The sequence below is a fragment of the Phaseolus vulgaris genome, chromosome 7 (assembly GCF_051622355.1).
Source record: "Phaseolus vulgaris cultivar YP4 chromosome 7, ASM5162235v1, whole genome shotgun sequence".
Classification (NCBI taxonomy): domain Eukaryota; kingdom Viridiplantae; phylum Streptophyta; class Magnoliopsida; order Fabales; family Fabaceae; genus Phaseolus; species Phaseolus vulgaris.
The window spans coordinates 50,419,352-50,438,008 of record NC_143504.1 but is presented as its reverse complement, the minus strand read 5'-3'; the positions used below and the strand labels follow the sequence as shown (position 1 = coordinate 50,438,008).

Here is an 18,657-nt window from a genome sequence, read left to right as displayed (position 1 = left end):
CATGTTAATATTAAGTTCTTTAATTGAAATTGATGCCCGTATAAAAATCATTTATATCGATTCCTCGCATATAAAATCCTTAAGAATGTTCCCTAACTATCGATCCCTCACATACTTATAAGAACAACTTAGAACGAAGCTCAGATGTTTAATAGCAATTAACATTTCAAGTCTATTCCTAGCACTCAAATATGTTAAGTATTGTTGTTTAGGTCCGAACCCTAAAAATACCTCCCGGTCAGATTTAAGATTCTCAATTTGTCACGGAGAATTAAAAGTAAAACAACAATACCAATAATCAATCAAGAACTGAATATTAATATATAAAATATCACCTCAATACATAAGAGTTTGAGCAGATTACTCCCAATCCCAAAGGGTAGAATTAGCCACGCATACTTCTATCACCTTCCATTCTCCCAATTGGGTTACAATTCACTCTATGGTGTTTTCCTCTCAATCTGGCACCCTAAGGTTGAGCCTCTAGCCCTCTATTTATCCTAGTTTTCTAGGGTTAGGTTGTTTATTGTGTCGCGCTAATGGGCTAAATGATAAAACATAAAAAAGGCCCAATCTTTCTTTGCATCTTTTCCATTCTGGGACCTTCTATCTTTATCTTTTTAGCTCAATTCATTCATCTTTAATCCAAATCTCCAATCTTCCTTAGAAATCTGCAATTAACACCAAATTTGGGAATAAAATACTCTTATTCAAATAAAGATCATAAAAAATGTAAAAAGGTATAAATTCATAAATTAGGGATTATTTTATATGTAAATTAGCAATAAATCCTCATAAGTGTCTATATTTTAATATGAAATATTACTGAAATTAGACACTTATCAACTCCTCAATTGTCGGTGTCCTAAAAGCACATATGGAGAGTTTCTTTCAAAAGAATGAAGATAGCATCCAAAACACAATAGCTGGCACATAGGGCAAATTTGACAAGGACTTGGAACTCATGTGAAACCAACATCGTGTTGAGTTTCAATGTCTCCATGAGCAACTCACAATACTCAACCAAGACCAGAATACATATTGATCCAAGCAGAACATGTAGGCCAACAACCAACACACTGAGCAAGTAGTTGAGTCTGGCCCAACACCAGTAGAAAAATGACTTGCTAAGGACATGAGACGACCAATGTGCGGTACCATGTCTTAGAGGGTAACGACAAGGATACGAGCATACCGACTTCAAATTGTCAACCAATTCCAAGTTGTAAACCAAACCAATGACGTATCGTGACTTCTAAATTGGGCTTAAGGATCCCATTGCGAAAGGAATATCAAGAATATAATCAGCAAAAGCCTTTTAAGGTTGTTCCAACGCCCTTGCTAAATGAGGCAAACCTCAGTGGTTTCCATCCTTTCACTCTAAAAGTTATGAAGACTCTACTTCCTAAAAATGGAAGTCACCATTGGAAAGTATGAAGGATTGTCAAATCCAGATGCACACCTCAAATCCTTTTCCCAATTACTCCCTCCATACATAATTTCGTACAAGAAGATACCAAATCACTTTGGCGATGCATGACTCAATATGGTAAAACATCCATCAATATTCTCGAACTACATTCGATGCGGTCATGCACATGTTTTTAGTGGGACTCTGTTCGTGAAATTCCTCGACATGCTATATGTAAACCCACTTACCAACATGAGGAAGATTCACACTCGAGCAATGCGATATATCAATATAGAGAAAAACTCGAACATAAGGAAAAAGAGTGCTGAAAGCTTTTGCTCATCCTTCCTTTGTCTTTGTCGGAATACCACACAGGTCTTTAAGAGAAGATATGTAAGTAAGTATGAAAATTGCACACTTCTAAATGCTAGTCGAGACACCATCATTTAGGAAACATTCAATCTTAAACTAGTGTGAGTCCCGCGACCCACATCATCCTCTTTACTTGCTTATCTAACCAAGATGTGTATTTGTCATCAAAACTAAAGTCACACTACCAAATAATACTATAAAATATGTAACATAGTAGAAGATTCATCCGGTCAAGAGCATTGAGACGTTTTATTAGGTTGGATGAGGTCGAAGACGTGAATGTTGAAAAGAAGATAAGAATTGAGGATTTCATGATGAATTCTAAGGTCAATGAAGAAAAAATTACTAAAAAGACCAGTGGACACCATAACTCGAATAATAACAAAAACAGAATCCTCAGCAAAATCTTAATGATATAAGAGAGAGCTCCGCGTCGATAACTTCTTTAGCCAAATTAAAGTGACCCACGTCAATTGAAAGAGTAAACAAGACACCTTAGAACATAGCCTTCTTCTTGAAACCTCATTTTAATTACATAGGTTCACCTTTTTTCAGGTTGTGGAAATATTAAAGGAGGAAAAAAATGGAATATTCAAGTGAGGCCCAAAAGTTGCCCACGATTGAAAATAGAGATTAAATATGGTCAATTCTTGTAAACTAGTTTAAAATATAGAACGATACTGCTTACTTTATTACATTAAGATATGTTGAGAAAGGATTTTAATTCAGAATTTAATTATTGAAATGTAATAGTATCAAACATTAAAATAATCGAGGAAACACAAAAGTAACATGACAAAGCATCTTTTTGAAGTCTTTCTTTTCCCCGTCGGTGCAAAACCAAAGAATAAGCAGCAAGATAAAGCAAAAATCTTGGCAAATCATAGTGTAGTAACAGTAGCATACTTTATGTTCAAAGGTCAAAGGTTGTACATTGCTGAAGACTTGGGAATTAGGAGGAGAATAGATTCCCGTAACTGATAGACAATAAAACACAAGTCTCCATAAATAGTGTTCACAAACCACAACAAAATGTAGCAATGCCAGAACGTACAAATGCAAAACCATATCATATATCAATAAAGAATGTCTAGAGACAAGTGACTGCGAAGAGTGTCTCATTGCCTCTTCCTACAGCCATTTCTGACAGAAAGTTATTCGGTCTTCACCACTAATTTTGACCCCTCTTGTTCAAAGATAATACACACATATACAATAACAAAGAAGCTACATATATATTGGTTTCAAATTTTTTGGTATACAACAATGTCAAAGTAGGCACGAAGTAAAAGCTCTCAGAACATAGGTGATGAATAATTTGGCCAATTAATTTAAGCCAGTGCAAGATACTATCTGTGATTAATAATATTTTCTACCAACATATGCCATTATTAAAACAAACAATTAATATATCGGATTCTCTTATTCTCCACTGCCAATAAAGAACCTCTTTTTTAAAGGCTTTTCTATCTACCTTCAAGTGTCGCAGTACTTTATTTAGTTACTAATCAACACGATCCATAAATTGATAATGAAGTTATTGCTAGTTTCTACTTACCAAACTACACCTTTTTTAATAGGGGAATTTGAAATGGAAGAGTTTCAGATTGAAACAGTTAGCTCCTTTGCACCTTCAAATTCAAAAGGAGAATGGCCGCCATAGAAGATGAGCAAAACGAGAAAAAAGAGAAAAGGTGTCCCTGCTACTGTACCTCGACTATATAAAGAAGGTGTGGGAACATGTTATGATGAAAAAAAGGAGTTAGTGAGTTACCTATCGAGTTAGCTCGTATTAAAAAATAAATATATATATATATATATATATATATATATATATAGCTTGCAACATAAGCTTCTTGGTTGGCATTTTTGTTACCCTATCTACTGATAGTGTATTAAAATAAAAAAACTCTTGGCAAGTAACATTCGTCTTGATGATGCTTTGTGAACAATCATGATACAAAAGAAAATGTTAGGAACTTCTGTTTACATGAATTTGGTAAAGATCTCTGAACGTTTAATCATCCGGAAGAAAACAAAATGGTGTGCATTTATCATTGATTGATTATACACCTACCTAACAAGAAAAAATACACTTTCAAGATGTTACTTTTTATCTTAAGAAAGAAGCTCGGGGTTTGTGACGAGAACAATTAATCAACCATATGCATACCTGCATATAATGGAATGAAGGTTAAACGTGCAGTTTTCTATCAAAAACAGAACTTTCACAATTTGTGTCACGATTCTATGCATAGCTTCTAAGTCTGGTACGTACGCATTTTTCAAGTGATAGCACTAAAATGAGAGCATGTTAATGACATGGAATTTATCTTGAGCATGATGGTTGCAAGTGGGTAGTATGTGTCAGACAAATTTGTGAAGCCTGAACCTTGTCCACACCCAGAGAAACATATGGGAAGAGATTTGATGCCATAATGATAATATTCACGAGTTAGAAATGAAAGTTACATTTAATCTGTAACGTGATTTTACGATGTGGTTCCACGGTAGCATCGAGGGGAAATATTGAGAGTGAATTGAGTGAAGATGGTTGTAGCGGTTGGGGTGATGAGTATGCATCATTCTTACTCACTAACTAGTAGTAGTTATTGGGTGACAGACCTAACCTTTATGTCTGGTCAAATGGCAGGCACGGTTATTAAATAAAGATGGAGAATAGAAATTTGGAAAGAGTGAAGAGGGAAGAAGAAGATCAAACAAAACCCCACAAAAGAGAGGGGAAAAGTGAAAAGAAGGATTTTTTTGTGGTGTTACTGTGCCCACTAGCTTCCGTTTTTTATCCCTTCCTAATCTTACTCCTCTAATTCCACTCAGATATTCTTGCTTAAACCTGTCCTTCATTGTGCTCACTTTTAATCATTACCATTGTACTATCAAATTGTCGCTTTACTTTCAAGAAAGAGGTAGAATACCCAATTTCATAAATGGAAACAAAAACATAAAAGTTAATAAAATAGAAAAACTATTCCGACTTATCGATATGTTCAATTATCACATCAAGTATTTCACATATTGTTCGTTTTAATCTCGAAATTTTTACGTTTTTGTTCTTAGAAGTACATATTTTTACAAGTTTATCTTTAGAATATCTTTTTGTCTGATGGATGGTGATTAAATTTATTGAAAATAGTATTGTTAACATCAATCACTATATTCGATATTGTTAGCTTTAGAGTTCAAAGTTTTTTCACAATTTTAATTTTAAAAATATCTCGATAAATTAAAAAAAATGTGTATATAAATTGTCATTATTCATCTACCTCTAAACGACTATTGAACTAATAAAATAAATAAAAAATCTAATAAATATGATTTAGGATAATTGATTATAGTTTATTATTACATGGGAGATTAACACGTCTAAATAGTTTTGTTACTTTTGGGACGAATAGAAGAACTAATTAACATTACCCGAATGAGATCTTTATTTAAGTTTCTTAACAAGGTTGGATTATGATCGAAATCATGTAAAGTAACTTCACACTTTAATGAATGATATATGATATAAAACTGGATTGAAGTTGATGTAAATTAAATGCTTTATTCTGATGAAAACAAACAATTCTCTCATATATTAAAGTGCAGTACGTATACTTGTTTTTTTAAAAAACACATTCTAGATTAGTTATTCAACAACTTTATAACAGAAAATGCATTTCTTCTTTTCCACTACTTTTTTCTTTGCTTACAATTAATATCCTATAATCACGCTCATTCCTCCTGATGTTGATACAACATCATTATTAACACTGTGTAAAAACACAAACAACTAATGTTAATCAAATGTAAAATTGTGATTGTGTACCTTTTTCACTAATAAACACAATGTCTAATGATAAAGTGGACAGTAACCATATAAGTAATTAGGTGTTTGTTCCCAAGTAAAAAAAAATGATGAAGGTGATTAAGTGTGGAAAAATGCATTTTTGATGTAGGAAAAAAAAGGAAAGGGTTGTGTATTATTTGTGTGGAGAAATTGGTGTAGTAGTCTATAATTGTTTGGCTATATTTAGGCATATCTATAAGACCAAAGCATATACCTTATCTGTTGGATGACTGAATCATTCGTCTTCCTTTTACTCTACATTTTCATTTTCATTTGACTTTAACCACACTCTCACTTAAACGCCGTTAATGCTCGGTTCCTACAAGCAACGGAGAAAAGTGCCACGGTGAAAAATCGGCGTTAAAAACCAGAAAAGATCATCTATAAATAATCTTAAACCATGGAAGGAACATAAACACAAACAGGAGGAGAGTGAGAATAAAAAAGAGAAAGGAGGTTTTTGATAAAGCAAAAGAATATTATTGAAACATAAATTTTGGACTTTCTTTGTATTTGGCACCCACCCACAACGAAATAAAACAAAACAAGCACACAACCAGAGACACACACGCAAAGAGAGAGAGAGAAGAGAGAGAGGAAAGAAGGAAGAAAGAGGAAGAAGAAGTAGAAGGAGATCTCGTGAGATCAGGCCACAACTGTAAGCTACATTTCTCTCATTCTTTGCTGACTCTGTTCCCGTTCTACGGTTTTTTTTTGCTTTACAATGTGGGTGTCGATCTCTGTTGCACCTAACTCTGCTTCGCGCTACTGTGGACAGATTTATCTGCCATTTCCACTCTCCTCTGCTTGTTTTTTTGATTTGTGATGTGGGCTTTTCCTTTCTTTGATCTTTCGTCTGATTCGTTGATTTTGATACTCCCCAGTGCTAGCTAGCTCCTGAGAACCTCATCTTCTTTCACCGCCAACTGTGAGCCTTTTCCTTTTCAAAATGGGGATGTGAATATTGGGTCAAAAGTGGAATTAGATTTCCTTTTTTCCTTTTCTATTTATTTCTTTATTTTAACTGTTGTTATTTCTTCGGTTGATTCCTTCACTTGCTGGGTTTATGTAATTTCTTTTTCTTTTCCAAAAGCTTTAATTTTCTGGTTTCTCTACTGACTCATCACACATGTTACTGGTGAATTTACTTGTTCGAATTAGTCCTTTTGCGACTTTGTTTCTGTTCTTCCAGACAAAGGGAAACGTTGTTTTTTTTTTTATCTTTCATTCACTTTATTTTGAAGATCATATTGGAGTAGCTTTCTAATTTTCATTTTAGCTTCTTATATGAAATTTTAGTGCGTACTTCTGAAAACTATGCAGTTATGCCGGAGAATCATACCTTGAAAAGGCTCCTCTTGCCGTTTTCTCTCGTTCTACGTCAAAGCGCGTTGAGGATGAGAAGTTTTTTTCTTTTCTAAAATGGAAAATAATTAGCTCAGAATTTGGAGGTTACAGAGCGGGTGATGAAATTTTCAAAATTGCTAATTCTAATGAATCTATTCATGTGAACCTTTTATTTTTGAACTGGGTGCTCTACTGGATCTGTTTATAACAGAAGAAGTAGCTTTTGTTTACTATTTCTTTAATCTGTATAAGGATATTTAACTAATCCCTTAATCTTTTAACTTCATTTACAGGACAGTGTTCTAAACTCACCTTAAACATATGAAGTAACTTTTTGTTTGGTTTATGGGGTGGCTTAACTCTGTTTTCATTGTGTAGTATTTCTTCAATTTTTAGTGCTGATAGATGAAATTTCTACATTAATCTTTGTCTGAGTCTTGTGTTACTCATCCTGTAAATTATATCCTGCAGCACCATGGGGAGAGAAGTTACAGGAATGCAAGTTGTGGACAAGAAGCCAAATGGTGTACTACCAGCTTCCTATGGTAGTTCTAATGATAATGTATGCATTTCTCCTAAAATGGCAGCAGCTAAGGCTCAGGCAAAGGACCATGAGGTAAAGGATACCAAAGGTAATTCTTTTGTGGAGAAAGGCAATGAGAAGATGGCTGTTTTGAGTGCCAAAACAACGAACTGTAATACTGACTTGCCAGAGGAGGAGATTGAGAATTCTGAAGTGCTCAAAATGGGTGACAGTATTGAGTTTAGCCCGCCTGCTGGAAAAGAGCATACTAGTCACTTTGTTACACATCCAACTGATCTGGTTACTGAAAAGCATGAATCTCACACACAGAATGTTGATACTGAACCTGATGCAACTAGTCTGAATTTGTCACCGAACACTGATAACATGCACTCACCTATCTCATCAAAGAATTCACAGGTAATTGATGGTCCTTGTTGTTATGCCATCACACGTTGATGTTGAAGCATGAACCACTTCAATTCATACGTACTCATATAACTTAACCAAGGACGTGTGATAAACCTAGTGAATGTTATGCATATATGTTATTAATAGGTTGTTTCCAGTTTTACTTAGAATTACAGAACTAGGATCTTCATTTTGTTTTTAAGGCATGCTTTGTTTGTGCGAGTATGTTTCTTAGACAGGTTTAGTTTCTCAACCCTCTGTCATTTAAACAAGAAAGCTTGCCAAAGGAATTTTTAAAGCATGAAATGAAGATAATTTATGGGATTAAAAATTTGAGACATACAAAAGTATCAGATCAATTTCAAATCTGTTCGATCTTGGAAGCTCAAAATACCATGGCAAAGAAATACATGAATGGTTTATTCTGTAAGCATTGCTAATTTGTTAAGGTTTTTTGTTAATAGTCTTCCTATCTATATGTTTTGACGTTGGCCGCGATGCTTTGCAGTTGCACATGTGTATTCGTTTGTTTCTTTGTTTGAGTAACTAACAAAAAAAATCCATTTTTTCAGCCAAACTCACCTTTTTCATCAAGCAAGCCGTTGCAACGTGATAAGAAGAACTTTGATGATGAGGACAATTGGTCTGTTGCTTCCTCGTATCCTCTAAACATGGAATTTTTTATGGTTTATTGTTAACAGAGCAAGTTTTACCTACAGTAGAAGAATCTTTTGGCTTGTCACACTTCATACTTGTAGAGTCTAAAACATTTATAACATTATGGATTTTAGTGAGATTATTTTCTTATTTTGAAACCATCCAAACAATACTGGTGTTACTTTATCAAATGTTCCTTGACCAAAAATACTAGTGCTATGTCTATGCGCACAGCCAGATCTAAGGTAACTCTCGGTTCAGCCCCTACATTTAGATGCTCCGAACGTGCAGAGAAACGGAGGGAGGTATTGATTTACTGACAAGTTGACTCTTGTATATATTTTAAAACACAGGATTGTTCCATGCTGATATTGTTATTTTATGCATCCAGTTTTATATGAAGTTGGAGGAGAAGCATCGAGCTCTCCGAGAAGAGAAAAACGAGTATGAGGCAAGGATAAAGGTACTGCTTTTATCTTGTAGTTGCATGACACACTGTTATTTAAACATTCTTATCTTTCTGTTCCTCTTCGGACTAGAAACATCACCCTCATACCTTTTACCAAAGCTTGTTTTATAAGCTTGTTTTATGTTTATCCTCCCATGTTGCGTTTTGCGAATTGAATTGGTAAAATAACTTGTCATTAATTATTAATGATAGGAAGAGCAAGAAGCAGCCATCAAGCAGTTGAGAAGGAATTTGGTAATCAAAGCAAATCCAGTACCAAGTTTCTACTATGAAGGGCCTCCCCCTAAGACTGAATTAAAGAAGGTAATTTGACCTCTAATCTATTAATTTTAAACTAGAATAAGAATTTCTGAAATAAAGGGATGGATAACAGTATTTTTGTTTCTTTGAATTTGGAGCCTTTTTGTTGGAAAAATGTTTGAATTGGGTTTGGTTTGGTGAGTTACAGCTGCCACTGACTCGACCAAAATCACCAAAACTAAGTCGGAGAAGGAGCTTTGGGGATACTGTGAACGCATCTCCTGAAGCTTGTAGTCGTGCGCGTCACAGCACAGGAGGTGGAGGTCACATCAAGAGTGGTTCCAATGCCCCTTTCCCTCACAAAAACAACATTCGACGCAATAGCAACAGCAACAACAACGGCGTTTGCAAACCCAAAGAACGATCCAAAGTGGATAAGGAAACAAAAACGGCTCCTCCCAACATCACAGATCGCGCAAATCCAGACATTTCAGTTCAATCATGACCGCTGAGACCAAAAAAGGCTTAATTTTCTTTTCACCCGGACTGACTCTTGTGACTTGCGGTGTATATGTTTTGTAACTTATATTGCTACACCTTATTATGTCTTCCTATATACTGATGAGAGTTATTGATGTAATATGTTTTGTACCAATGTATGAATTTTCCCCACAGACTGGTCCACCCGTTTTAAATATAATTAGCTTTCTCAAGGACTACCATCAGGGGTGCCTCAGTGTTTCACATTTTGTTTTCTTCTTCTTCACTTCTTATGTGTTCTACTCTGTTACTTTTGTAGTTTCAAACAGAGACTACGTACTATTTGGAAGAAAAATTAAACAAAAATACGTGTTTGAATTTAGATAAGTATTACTATTCCAAGTTATTAGAGAGAATATCCTTAAAAAAGGTGAATAACTAATAACTTCACTCTTTTTTATTTGCACAAATTTAAGCTTTCATGATACTACATATTGTAAATTTGTCACACTTAAATTAATATAGGATCATTGCTTATTCTATAAAATTATGGCTCTGATTAGAATTCTTTTGTGAACACATCAAGTTTCAAATTAGAAATCGATATTAGACTATTAAAAAAAGTAGTTAATATGGATTATAGATAAAAAAAACATTAAAACAAATAAGTTTACAGAAAAAACATACTTCCAGACAGTGATACATTAAGAATTAAAAAAACTAAGTAACTTGTATTCTTTATCAAAATTATAAAGATTTGATTTTCAAAACTGCTAAGTAAACAGGATAGGCTACAAATTCAATAGCCCACTTGTCTGTAAATCATACTATTGCTCAGTCCTTGCACTCAGAAGGTCATGCGTCTCTCACCAGATTAATCAATTTAGCCACTTTCAATAGAAACCACAGAAGCTCATGCACTTCTCACCAGATTAATTTCCTACCACAACAAAACACCTTAAATCAAAGGTGATCACATTTAATAATAAAAATAACAACTGCAGCAAATTGCTATAGATATAGTAGAGTTTTCAAACTACTCTTTCAATTGATGTTCACAGTATAAGATGAATTGAGAGAATTCTTTCAATTCACAAACATTTTCTTATCACAACACAATTTACCTCTAGAAACTCTATAAGGAGCAACGGCAATGACAATAAAATGAAAATTTGAATCCAATTTATAAAAGAAACTAAGAAGTGAATAATCAAGAACTGTATTCAATGCAAACAAGAACTCTTTCTAACAAAGGAATTTACATCAAATACTCTTTCTTCCTAACAATATATCCACCTATACTAGGAATCCATCTGAAATAGATAACACTATAACATCAAATCAAAATCCACCCCACTCTGCTTCCTTCACTTCTTGGCCTTCTTGGCCGGAGATTTCACACTCTTGGGTTTCTTTACCACACTCTTGGCCTTCTTCACGGCTTTTACAGGAGTCTTCTTGGCAGACTTGGCAACAACCTTCTTGGCTGCTGCCTTAGCAGGCTTGGCAGCTGCGGCAGCAGTCTTAGATTTGGGCTTAGCAACAGCCTTCTTCTTAGGAGCAGCCTTGGACTTGGTGGCGGCCTTGGCGGTGGGTTTGGCAACAGACTTAGGCTTTTTAGGAACAGCAATAGTAGCCTTAACCGGGGCAGGTTTGGTGGGTGCAGATTTGGTGGGTGCAAGTTTGAAGGAGTTTTTGACCTTGACAAGCTTGCCAGCAGCAACAGACTTCTTGAGATGAAGGAGAACAAGTTTCTTGTAGGTAGGAGGCAACTCCTTGTGCTTTCCTTCAATGAATTTCGTTATCGCATATTGGCTGGACCCAGTTCTCTCCTTCAGACTCGCAATGGCCTCCGTTATCATCTTCAACACACAAATGCAAACAAACAATTAAGAAAACTAGAATAGAACAAGAGCGCAATGAATTGAATTGAAAAAGTCATCGGAAAATACCACGGCAAAGGTAGGATGGGAGAGGGGCTTCTTGGTGGCCGCTGTTTTCTTGACTCTGGTTTGCGCGGCGGTGGACATGGCTGCACTGATTCTAGAAGTAGCAAATAACGGTTGTGAAAAGAGATAGCTAGAATATGGATGAGGGAAGATTGGGTGTGGAAAGACATTTATATAGAGTGGTGAGAGAGGAAAATCGTAAACTCTGATTGGTGGAAAGGAGGTTCACACGGATCCCCTCTGTTTTGCTTTGTTTAAATCTACACCTTTGGATTCGTTACTATTCTACGGTTATTATTTTAAGTCAGCGGAGGCACATGGATCCGCAGCGCTTAACCTATTGGCTTTTAGTTTTTGGGGAGTGCGTGTGTTTTTCTGTGATTTTCATTGTCAAATAACATGTGATTTTTACATGGATTTTAGTAACATTTTTTCATTTTTTGTTTTCTCCTACCCTTAGCTTTGCAACTATCACCTATTTCTGATTCTTAATTCAATTTCTTAATTCAAAACAGTGTTATTATTTAGCAACCCGTTTAATTGTGCACACACATTTTTAAGATTCAACTTCATTGGTTCGGTGAAATCCCTATTTTGGATTACAATGGGTTAGAGGTACAGGTTTTCTGTAAAAAATACTTTAATTTCTTTTTGTATTTTTGAGTATATATATTCATATCAATAGATATTTTCTATATTTCTTTTTAAAAAGTTTCATAGCTATTTAAAAATAATTTTTAAATTATAAAATTAAGTAAAAATTTCATCTTATCCTTAAATTTAAATAAAACTACATAATGAAATATTAATACAAATAATTTTAGTTTTAAAAAAAAAATTTAAATTAATTGCAATGAGAAATATAAGTTTTTTAAAAAATAACTTTAATTTCACTAATTTAAATAAAAACATATTAAAAAAAGGAAAAAGTCCAAGGACTCCTTGCATAAAAATTTGATGTTCCAAATAATATACATGTGTCTTTCCGAAACTACATTTCTTTTTATTCAAAAATAAAACATGATTGTGTAATATGGTCAAAGTTATGTCAATGCATGTAATATAGTTTGTCCAAGTCTTAGTATAAATTAATATATCATCAAAGAAAATCAATATGAATTTCCTTAAATAAGGTCGAAAATATCATTCATAAGATTTTGAAATATAGCAGGGGCGTTACTAAGCCCAAAAGGCAAAATTACCCACTCATACAAACCACTATGAGTCCTAAAAGTTATTTTATAAATATCTGATGGATGCATTCTAACCCGATTGTATCCACTTCTTACGTCTAACTTTGAAAAATAAGTAGCCCCATACAATTCATCCAAGAGATCATCAATCAAGGGTGTAGGAAACTTATTTTTAATAGTCATAGCATTCAGTTTTCTGAAATAAGTCCAACAACACCAAGAACCATCTTTCTTTTTAACCAAAATCAAGGGAGAAACATAACAACGAGAACTCTCTCTAATAAATCCAGTTGATAACAATTGTTTTATTTGTCTTTCAAATTCATTTTTTCTGGTTATGAGGATTCCTATAAGGTTTCAAAGAAATAGGAACTATAAGAAAATGATAAAAAAAAAAAAAAAGATGTTTCTTACTTTCCAAATTACAATCTAATTAGGTAGGAATACTAATCATGAGATTCTATCATTATTAAATTAATTGCATATAATTGGGTACAATATCGTACAATATTGCATACAATAATTGCATATAATTTGATAATTGATAATTATTATTTCCTTAATACTTCCCCTCAAGTTGGTAGGTGAAGATCGTGAACCCCCAACTTGTGTCGTAGCGTCAAAAACCGTTCCTTGCCCAATGCCTTTGTAAAAATATATTTGCGAGCTGATACTGTGTCGGTACACATGAAGGACTGATTATCTCAGCTTGTAATTTTTCTCGCAGAAGGTGACAGTCTATCTCAATGTGTTTTGTGCGTTCATGAAATACTGGGTTTGCTACTATATGTAATGTCGCTTGATTATCACATAAAAGTTGAGTTGGCAAGTTACATGACACCTTTAAATCCTGCAAGAGATATTGCAACCAAACTATCTCCAAACAAATATTGGTCATCACGCGGTATTCTGCTTCCGCTGATGATCTTGATACGTTTGTTTGTTTTTTTGACTTCCATGAGATAATAGAAGAACCAAGAAAAATGCAATACCCAGATACTGATCTCCGAGTTGTCTGACAACCTCCCCAGTCTGAGTCGCAATAAGCTGTCAATGTCAGATTGTTTTCGGATGGCAATAACAATCCTTGTCCTGATGATCCTTTGATGTACTTTAGAACTCGAATTGCGGCATGGATCCTCCTGTATATATTGACTTAGGGTCCGAACCGAAAATGTTATGTCAGGCCAAGTAACTGTGAGGTATATCAGGCGACTCACTCTCCATCGTCTGGTGTGAGTTTTAGGTATTGTTCCATTGGAAATTTGTAGGGGTGGCAAAACGGGGCGGGCCGCGCGGGCCGGCCCGCAGCCCGCACCAAAAAACGCGGGGTGGGTTCCCTTTTCTGACCCGCCAACCCACTTAAGCCCGCCCCGCATAACCCGCGGCCCGTGCGGGCTTACGACGGGGCGGGGCGGGCTGACCTGCCAACCCGCTTACGAAGTTCTGTGTGCATTAGGGGTCCGCATGTGTTGAGTTGATGCTGCTGTGCTGGTGCCTTTTTTTCCCCCAAATCACATTCAATTGAAACCCTAAAATACCAACAACATATGCGACTACCACGAGCGGCACCTGCGATCGACTACCACTGCGAAGCAAACGACACCGTTTCCGCCGTCCTCCACCGCCAACCGCTGTCATTCTTCCTCTCGATTCCTTCTCTCCATCGCAAACACCACCATACTGCGACCATCGTCGTCCACCGCCAACACCACCATCTGCGACCGTCGCCCTCCACCGCCGTCTTCCTCCAGATTTAATCCCTTCCTCCTTAAACTTCCACCATTCTCATATTACATCTATATATAATTTTTATTTTTTTTTATTTGTAAAAGTTATGCGGGTCAGCCCGCACGCGGGGCGAGTCACGAAAACTGGCCCGCATTATTTTTGCGGGGCGGGCCAACCCGGCCCGCATTTTGCGGCCAAAGCGGGGCGGGTCAAAGCGGGGCGGGCCAACCCGCTTTGCCACCCCTAGAAATTTGTCTGGACGAGCATCTGTGAGTCCCGTATCCTGCAAAATATCAAACGCATATTTTCTTTCGGACATGTAAATACCAGTTTTGGAACCGGAAAATTCAATCCCTAGAAAATATTTTAGGTCTCCAAGATCTTTAATGTGAAATTGTTGTAATAGACAATCTTTAACACGCTAAATTTCTGTCAAATCATTTCCTTTCAAAAGAATATCATCCACATAAATCAAAAGGGCAATAAATGATGAGTTATTCTCTCTTGTGAATAGAGAGTAATCTGTCTTGGACGGTTGAAATCCTACAGATTTAATCACATGAGAAAATGTTGAAAACCATGTTCGAGATGCTTGTTTGAGACCATAAAGGGATTTGTTGAGTCGACATACAATGTTCTCCCCTGTCGATGATGCCCGGGTGGCAAGTCCATGTAAATAATTTCATGCATTGTGTCATGTAAGAAGGCATTTTTCACATCTAGCTCATGAATAAACCAATTTCTGACGGCTGCAATGGTGAGGAGACACCTCAAAGTTGTTAATTTTGCTGTTGGTGAAAAAGTTTCAGAATAGTCGACACCTTCAATCTAAGTGTACCCCTTTGCGACAAGGCGTGCCTTATATCTGTCGACGCTACTATCTGAGTTGTACTTTATTTTATAGACCCATTTGCATCCGATGGGTTTCTGCCCAGTGGGTTTCTCTCTTCGTCCATTGCTTTTTGCTAATTTGGATAAAGGATAGCTTGAGCATAAGTGTCAGGTTCTTTGGTGGCTCTGATGTTAGCAAGATATGCACTATGTGCAGAAGAAAACCGTGAATTAGAAAGAAAATGATGCATAGGATACCTGGTTCCATTCGGTCGGTCTTGGGCAGTGGTCGAATGATTGGCTTGGGATCCCGTTACGTAGTCTTGAAGCCAAGAAGGTGGGGTTGATGTGCGACTGGATCGTCGAACAGGAAGGTCGGTTGGAGAAGGTTTGGTAATGGGTGCATTGTGATGAGTAAGAGAAGAAGGTTGATCGAGTGAATGTTGGACAGGAGTGGGTAAGTCAATGTCAATAGTGGGCAAAATACCTTGTAATGGAGGTGAGGATTCTGTCTGAGACTGTTGGCAGAATGGGAAAACACTTTCATGGAAGATGACATCCCGACTTGTAAAAAAAGTGTCTGCATCTATATCAAATAATTTGTATGCTTTTTGACTGTGAGGATAACCAACGAAGATGCATTGTCGGGCGCGCGGATCAAATTTTTGCTTAGGTGAAACAACAGTTGCGTAACAGAGGCAACCAAAAGTTTTTAGGTGAGAAAGTGAAGGTGGTTGATTATATAGTAGCTCAAAAGGTGATTTATTTTTCAGTAAAGGTGAGGGCAAGCGATTAATGATATATGTGACGGTTAAAACGCATTCTCCCCAAAATTCTAATGGTAAATTGGACTGAAATATGAGGGCTCGTGCTGTGTTTAAAACATGTCTATGTTTGTGTTCTACTACTCCATTTTGTTGAGGAGTGTAGACGCAAGTGCGTTGACATTCAATACCTTTTTTGAGAAAAAAATCATACATTGAAATAAATTTCAGTCCGTTGTCAACGCGTATGGTATGGTTTTAATAGATGCCAAAAATTGATTTTGTGCAAATGTAATGAATGACTCTAAGAGGTGTTGGGTTTCAGATTTGTGATTCATAAGAAATAGCCAAGTACATCTAGTATAGTCATCGACTATAGTGAGAAAAAAACGTTTTCCAAAATGAGTTGGGGTTTTATGAGGACCCCAAATGTCACAATGCAATAGATTAAATGGAGAATGAGATTTTATTGTACTTAAAGGAAAGGGTAGCCTTGTCTGTTTAGCTTTGGGACAAATACTACAATTATTATGAATGAGAATGAGATTTTTACTGATAGGGATAGGTAGTAAGGAAGATACAAGTTGTAGACACGCCGGAGAAGGATGTCCGAGGCGCTTGTGCCATAAATCAGGGTCGGTCGATATTTGACATGCGTGAGTTTGGTTTGGAAGAGGTGTAGTATAAGCTTGCGTGTTGGAAATCCCACATCGACTAGAGATTAGAGTCTTTCATAGTATATAAGTGGGTGCAAACCCACCTCATTGAGCCGGTTTTATGAGGTTGAGTTAGGCATAAAGCGCACTTCTTAACATGGTATCTGAGCCATTTCGAGCCTATCCTAGCGAGTATTTGTTGGGTTTATCAGGCCACCCGCCATCGGGTCGTTATCGAACCACCCATAACATATATCTCCACGCATGAGTTGGTAGGCTCGGCGTGAGGGGGTGTGTTGGAAATCCCACATCGACTAGAAATTAGAGCCTTTCATAGTATATAAGTGGGTGCAAACCTCATCTCATTGAGCCAGTTTTATGAGGTTGAGTTAGGCTTAAAGCCCACTTCTTAACAGGAAATCAAAAGTCTTAATGTAATGACGTTGTCATGCAAAAGCCTTGCCCTCCATGGAAAGCAACAATAATCTTGCTCTTTACTGTAGTGGGGTGTTCTACAATTTGAAAAATTGCTCCACTTTGGCCCTCTAATATCGAAAATCGGATCCATCAAATGATGGAAAATGGAATTGGGTTCTATCAAACATCGAAAAAGAATTCTTGACAAGTTCTTAATTTGTACAAGAAGAAGACGGAAGTTGCTGTAAAATGCCCTAGCAGACATGGAAGAAATTAAACCTTAAACAACCTGTTGTAAACATTGTAAAGATTTTTGGATTGCTTCTTGGGAATCTGCCACCAGTTTCTCCAAAGAGTCCACCCTTGATTCTTATTCTTTATTGGTCACCATCTCACCTAGCAAAAATAATAACACTGTTAAGGTTGATTCCAATAATAATCCCATTTTTCCTCTAGATCACTCTAACTCACACTGTTTTCACTTTGGTGTTCACTCTCTCACACAAATGTATGTTTTCACAACACAAATATTGGTAGAATAGAAGTAAAACTATTATGTTTTATTCAAACACCCTTGAAGGCTTATCCACTTTTTGTTACAACACATCTGTTTTGTTTTGAAAATAGAACCAAAACTAACTACTAAATTTGTTTTAAAAGAGTTATATAACAAATTTTCACATGTTGATCCTTGTCGGTAGGAGAATCACTTTACAATCATCTGGAGAAAATTATGTTAAGTAGTCGATAAGAACATTAGTGCTCCTCGTGGAGCCTAGTAAAACTTGATCCTACTATTATGTTTATGCGATGTCTTGTTTCTTTCACAAGAGATATTGAGACCATGAACAATACAAAACAAACATCGCAACTTGAGGATGAAGGCGACGTGCCTTTGCTACAACAAATTATGCAAAACATGCGGGAGCCTCAACGAGATAAATACACTAATAATACATTTTTTGATAAACATTTTAAATTCTCTTACTAACTTGAGCGTCATAGTATCTCCGGTAAGTGGATTCTCACTCAAACGATTTTCACACCTTTTCTTGTTAGAAGAGAAATTACTTTACATCTTGGGAGAATTCGGTGAGATAGCCTATAGGAACAATTACTAATTATATTTTGCTTATTTAATTTAAAAAATATTTAAATAAAAACCACTCATATATTTGAGAATTGGATACCATCATATTCCTATTCACCTCTTTAATAAGTTGATCATACTTATTATTGGCTTGTATTTATTAAAAATAGAAATTTAGTTTCTGTGAACTTTACCCGCAAATAATCAGTTTAGATTTTTTTGGTCATCTTTATGAAACTTTTGGATTAGGCCGCATTACCTTAGCC

At 36.0% G+C, this 18,657-nt stretch overlaps 2 protein-coding genes across 5 annotated transcripts; one reads left to right on the top strand and one right to left on the bottom strand.

Moving 5' to 3' along the window:
- Window positions 1–6,046: 6,046 nt before the first annotated feature.
- On the top strand, window positions 6,047–10,024 carry LOC137829928 (protein WVD2-like 3). Of its 4 annotated transcripts, none has more exons than XM_068636953.2 (8): window positions 6,047–6,291; window positions 6,957–7,096; window positions 7,452–7,923; window positions 8,487–8,572; window positions 8,786–8,876; window positions 8,963–9,034; window positions 9,233–9,343; window positions 9,489–10,024. In XM_068636953.2, the coding sequence occupies exons 3-8, from the start codon at window positions 7,456–7,458 to the stop codon at window positions 9,783–9,785; spliced, it is 1,125 nt and encodes a 374-aa protein (XP_068493054.1). In that variant the 5' UTR covers window positions 6,047–6,291; window positions 6,957–7,096; window positions 7,452–7,455; the 3' UTR covers window positions 9,786–10,024. The 4 variants fall into 4 exon arrangements, with proteins under 4 accessions (XP_068493054.1, XP_068493052.1, XP_068493056.1 ...); XM_068636955.2 differs by having other exon boundaries at window positions 6,281–6,561; XM_068636951.2 differs by lacking the exon at window positions 6,957–7,096.
- A 939-nt stretch (window positions 10,025–10,963) lies between these two features.
- On the bottom strand, window positions 10,964–11,880 carry LOC137829927 (histone H1.2). Its single transcript, XM_068636950.2, has 2 exons — window positions 11,713–11,880; window positions 10,964–11,622 (listed from the first exon to the last, which is right to left on the bottom strand). The coding sequence occupies exons 1-2, from the start codon at window positions 11,788–11,790 to the stop codon at window positions 11,128–11,130; spliced, it is 573 nt and encodes a 190-aa protein (XP_068493051.1). The 5' UTR covers window positions 11,791–11,880; the 3' UTR covers window positions 10,964–11,127.
- Window positions 11,881–18,657: the final 6,777 nt, after the last annotated feature.

Excerpts from the sequence above, each read along its gene's own strand:
- LOC137829928 (XM_068636951.2), top strand. The coding sequence starts at position 7,456 with ATGGGGAGAGAAGTTACAGGAATGCAAGTTGTGGACAAGAAGCCAAAT. Across the intron at positions 7,924-8,486 it reads TCTCATCAAAGAATTCACAG|CCAAACTCACCTTTTTCATC; the intron begins GTAATTGATGGT and ends CCATTTTTTCAG. Across the intron at positions 8,877-8,962 it reads GTGCAGAGAAACGGAGGGAG|TTTTATATGAAGTTGGAGGA; the intron begins GTATTGATTTAC and ends TTATGCATCCAG.
- LOC137829927 (XM_068636950.2), bottom strand. The coding sequence starts at position 11,790 with ATGTCCACCGCCGCGCAAACCAGAGTCAAGAAAACAGCGGCCACCAAG. Across the intron at positions 11,623-11,712 it reads CCCATCCTACCTTTGCCGTG|ATGATAACGGAGGCCATTGC; the intron begins GTATTTTCCGAT and ends TGTGTGTTGAAG.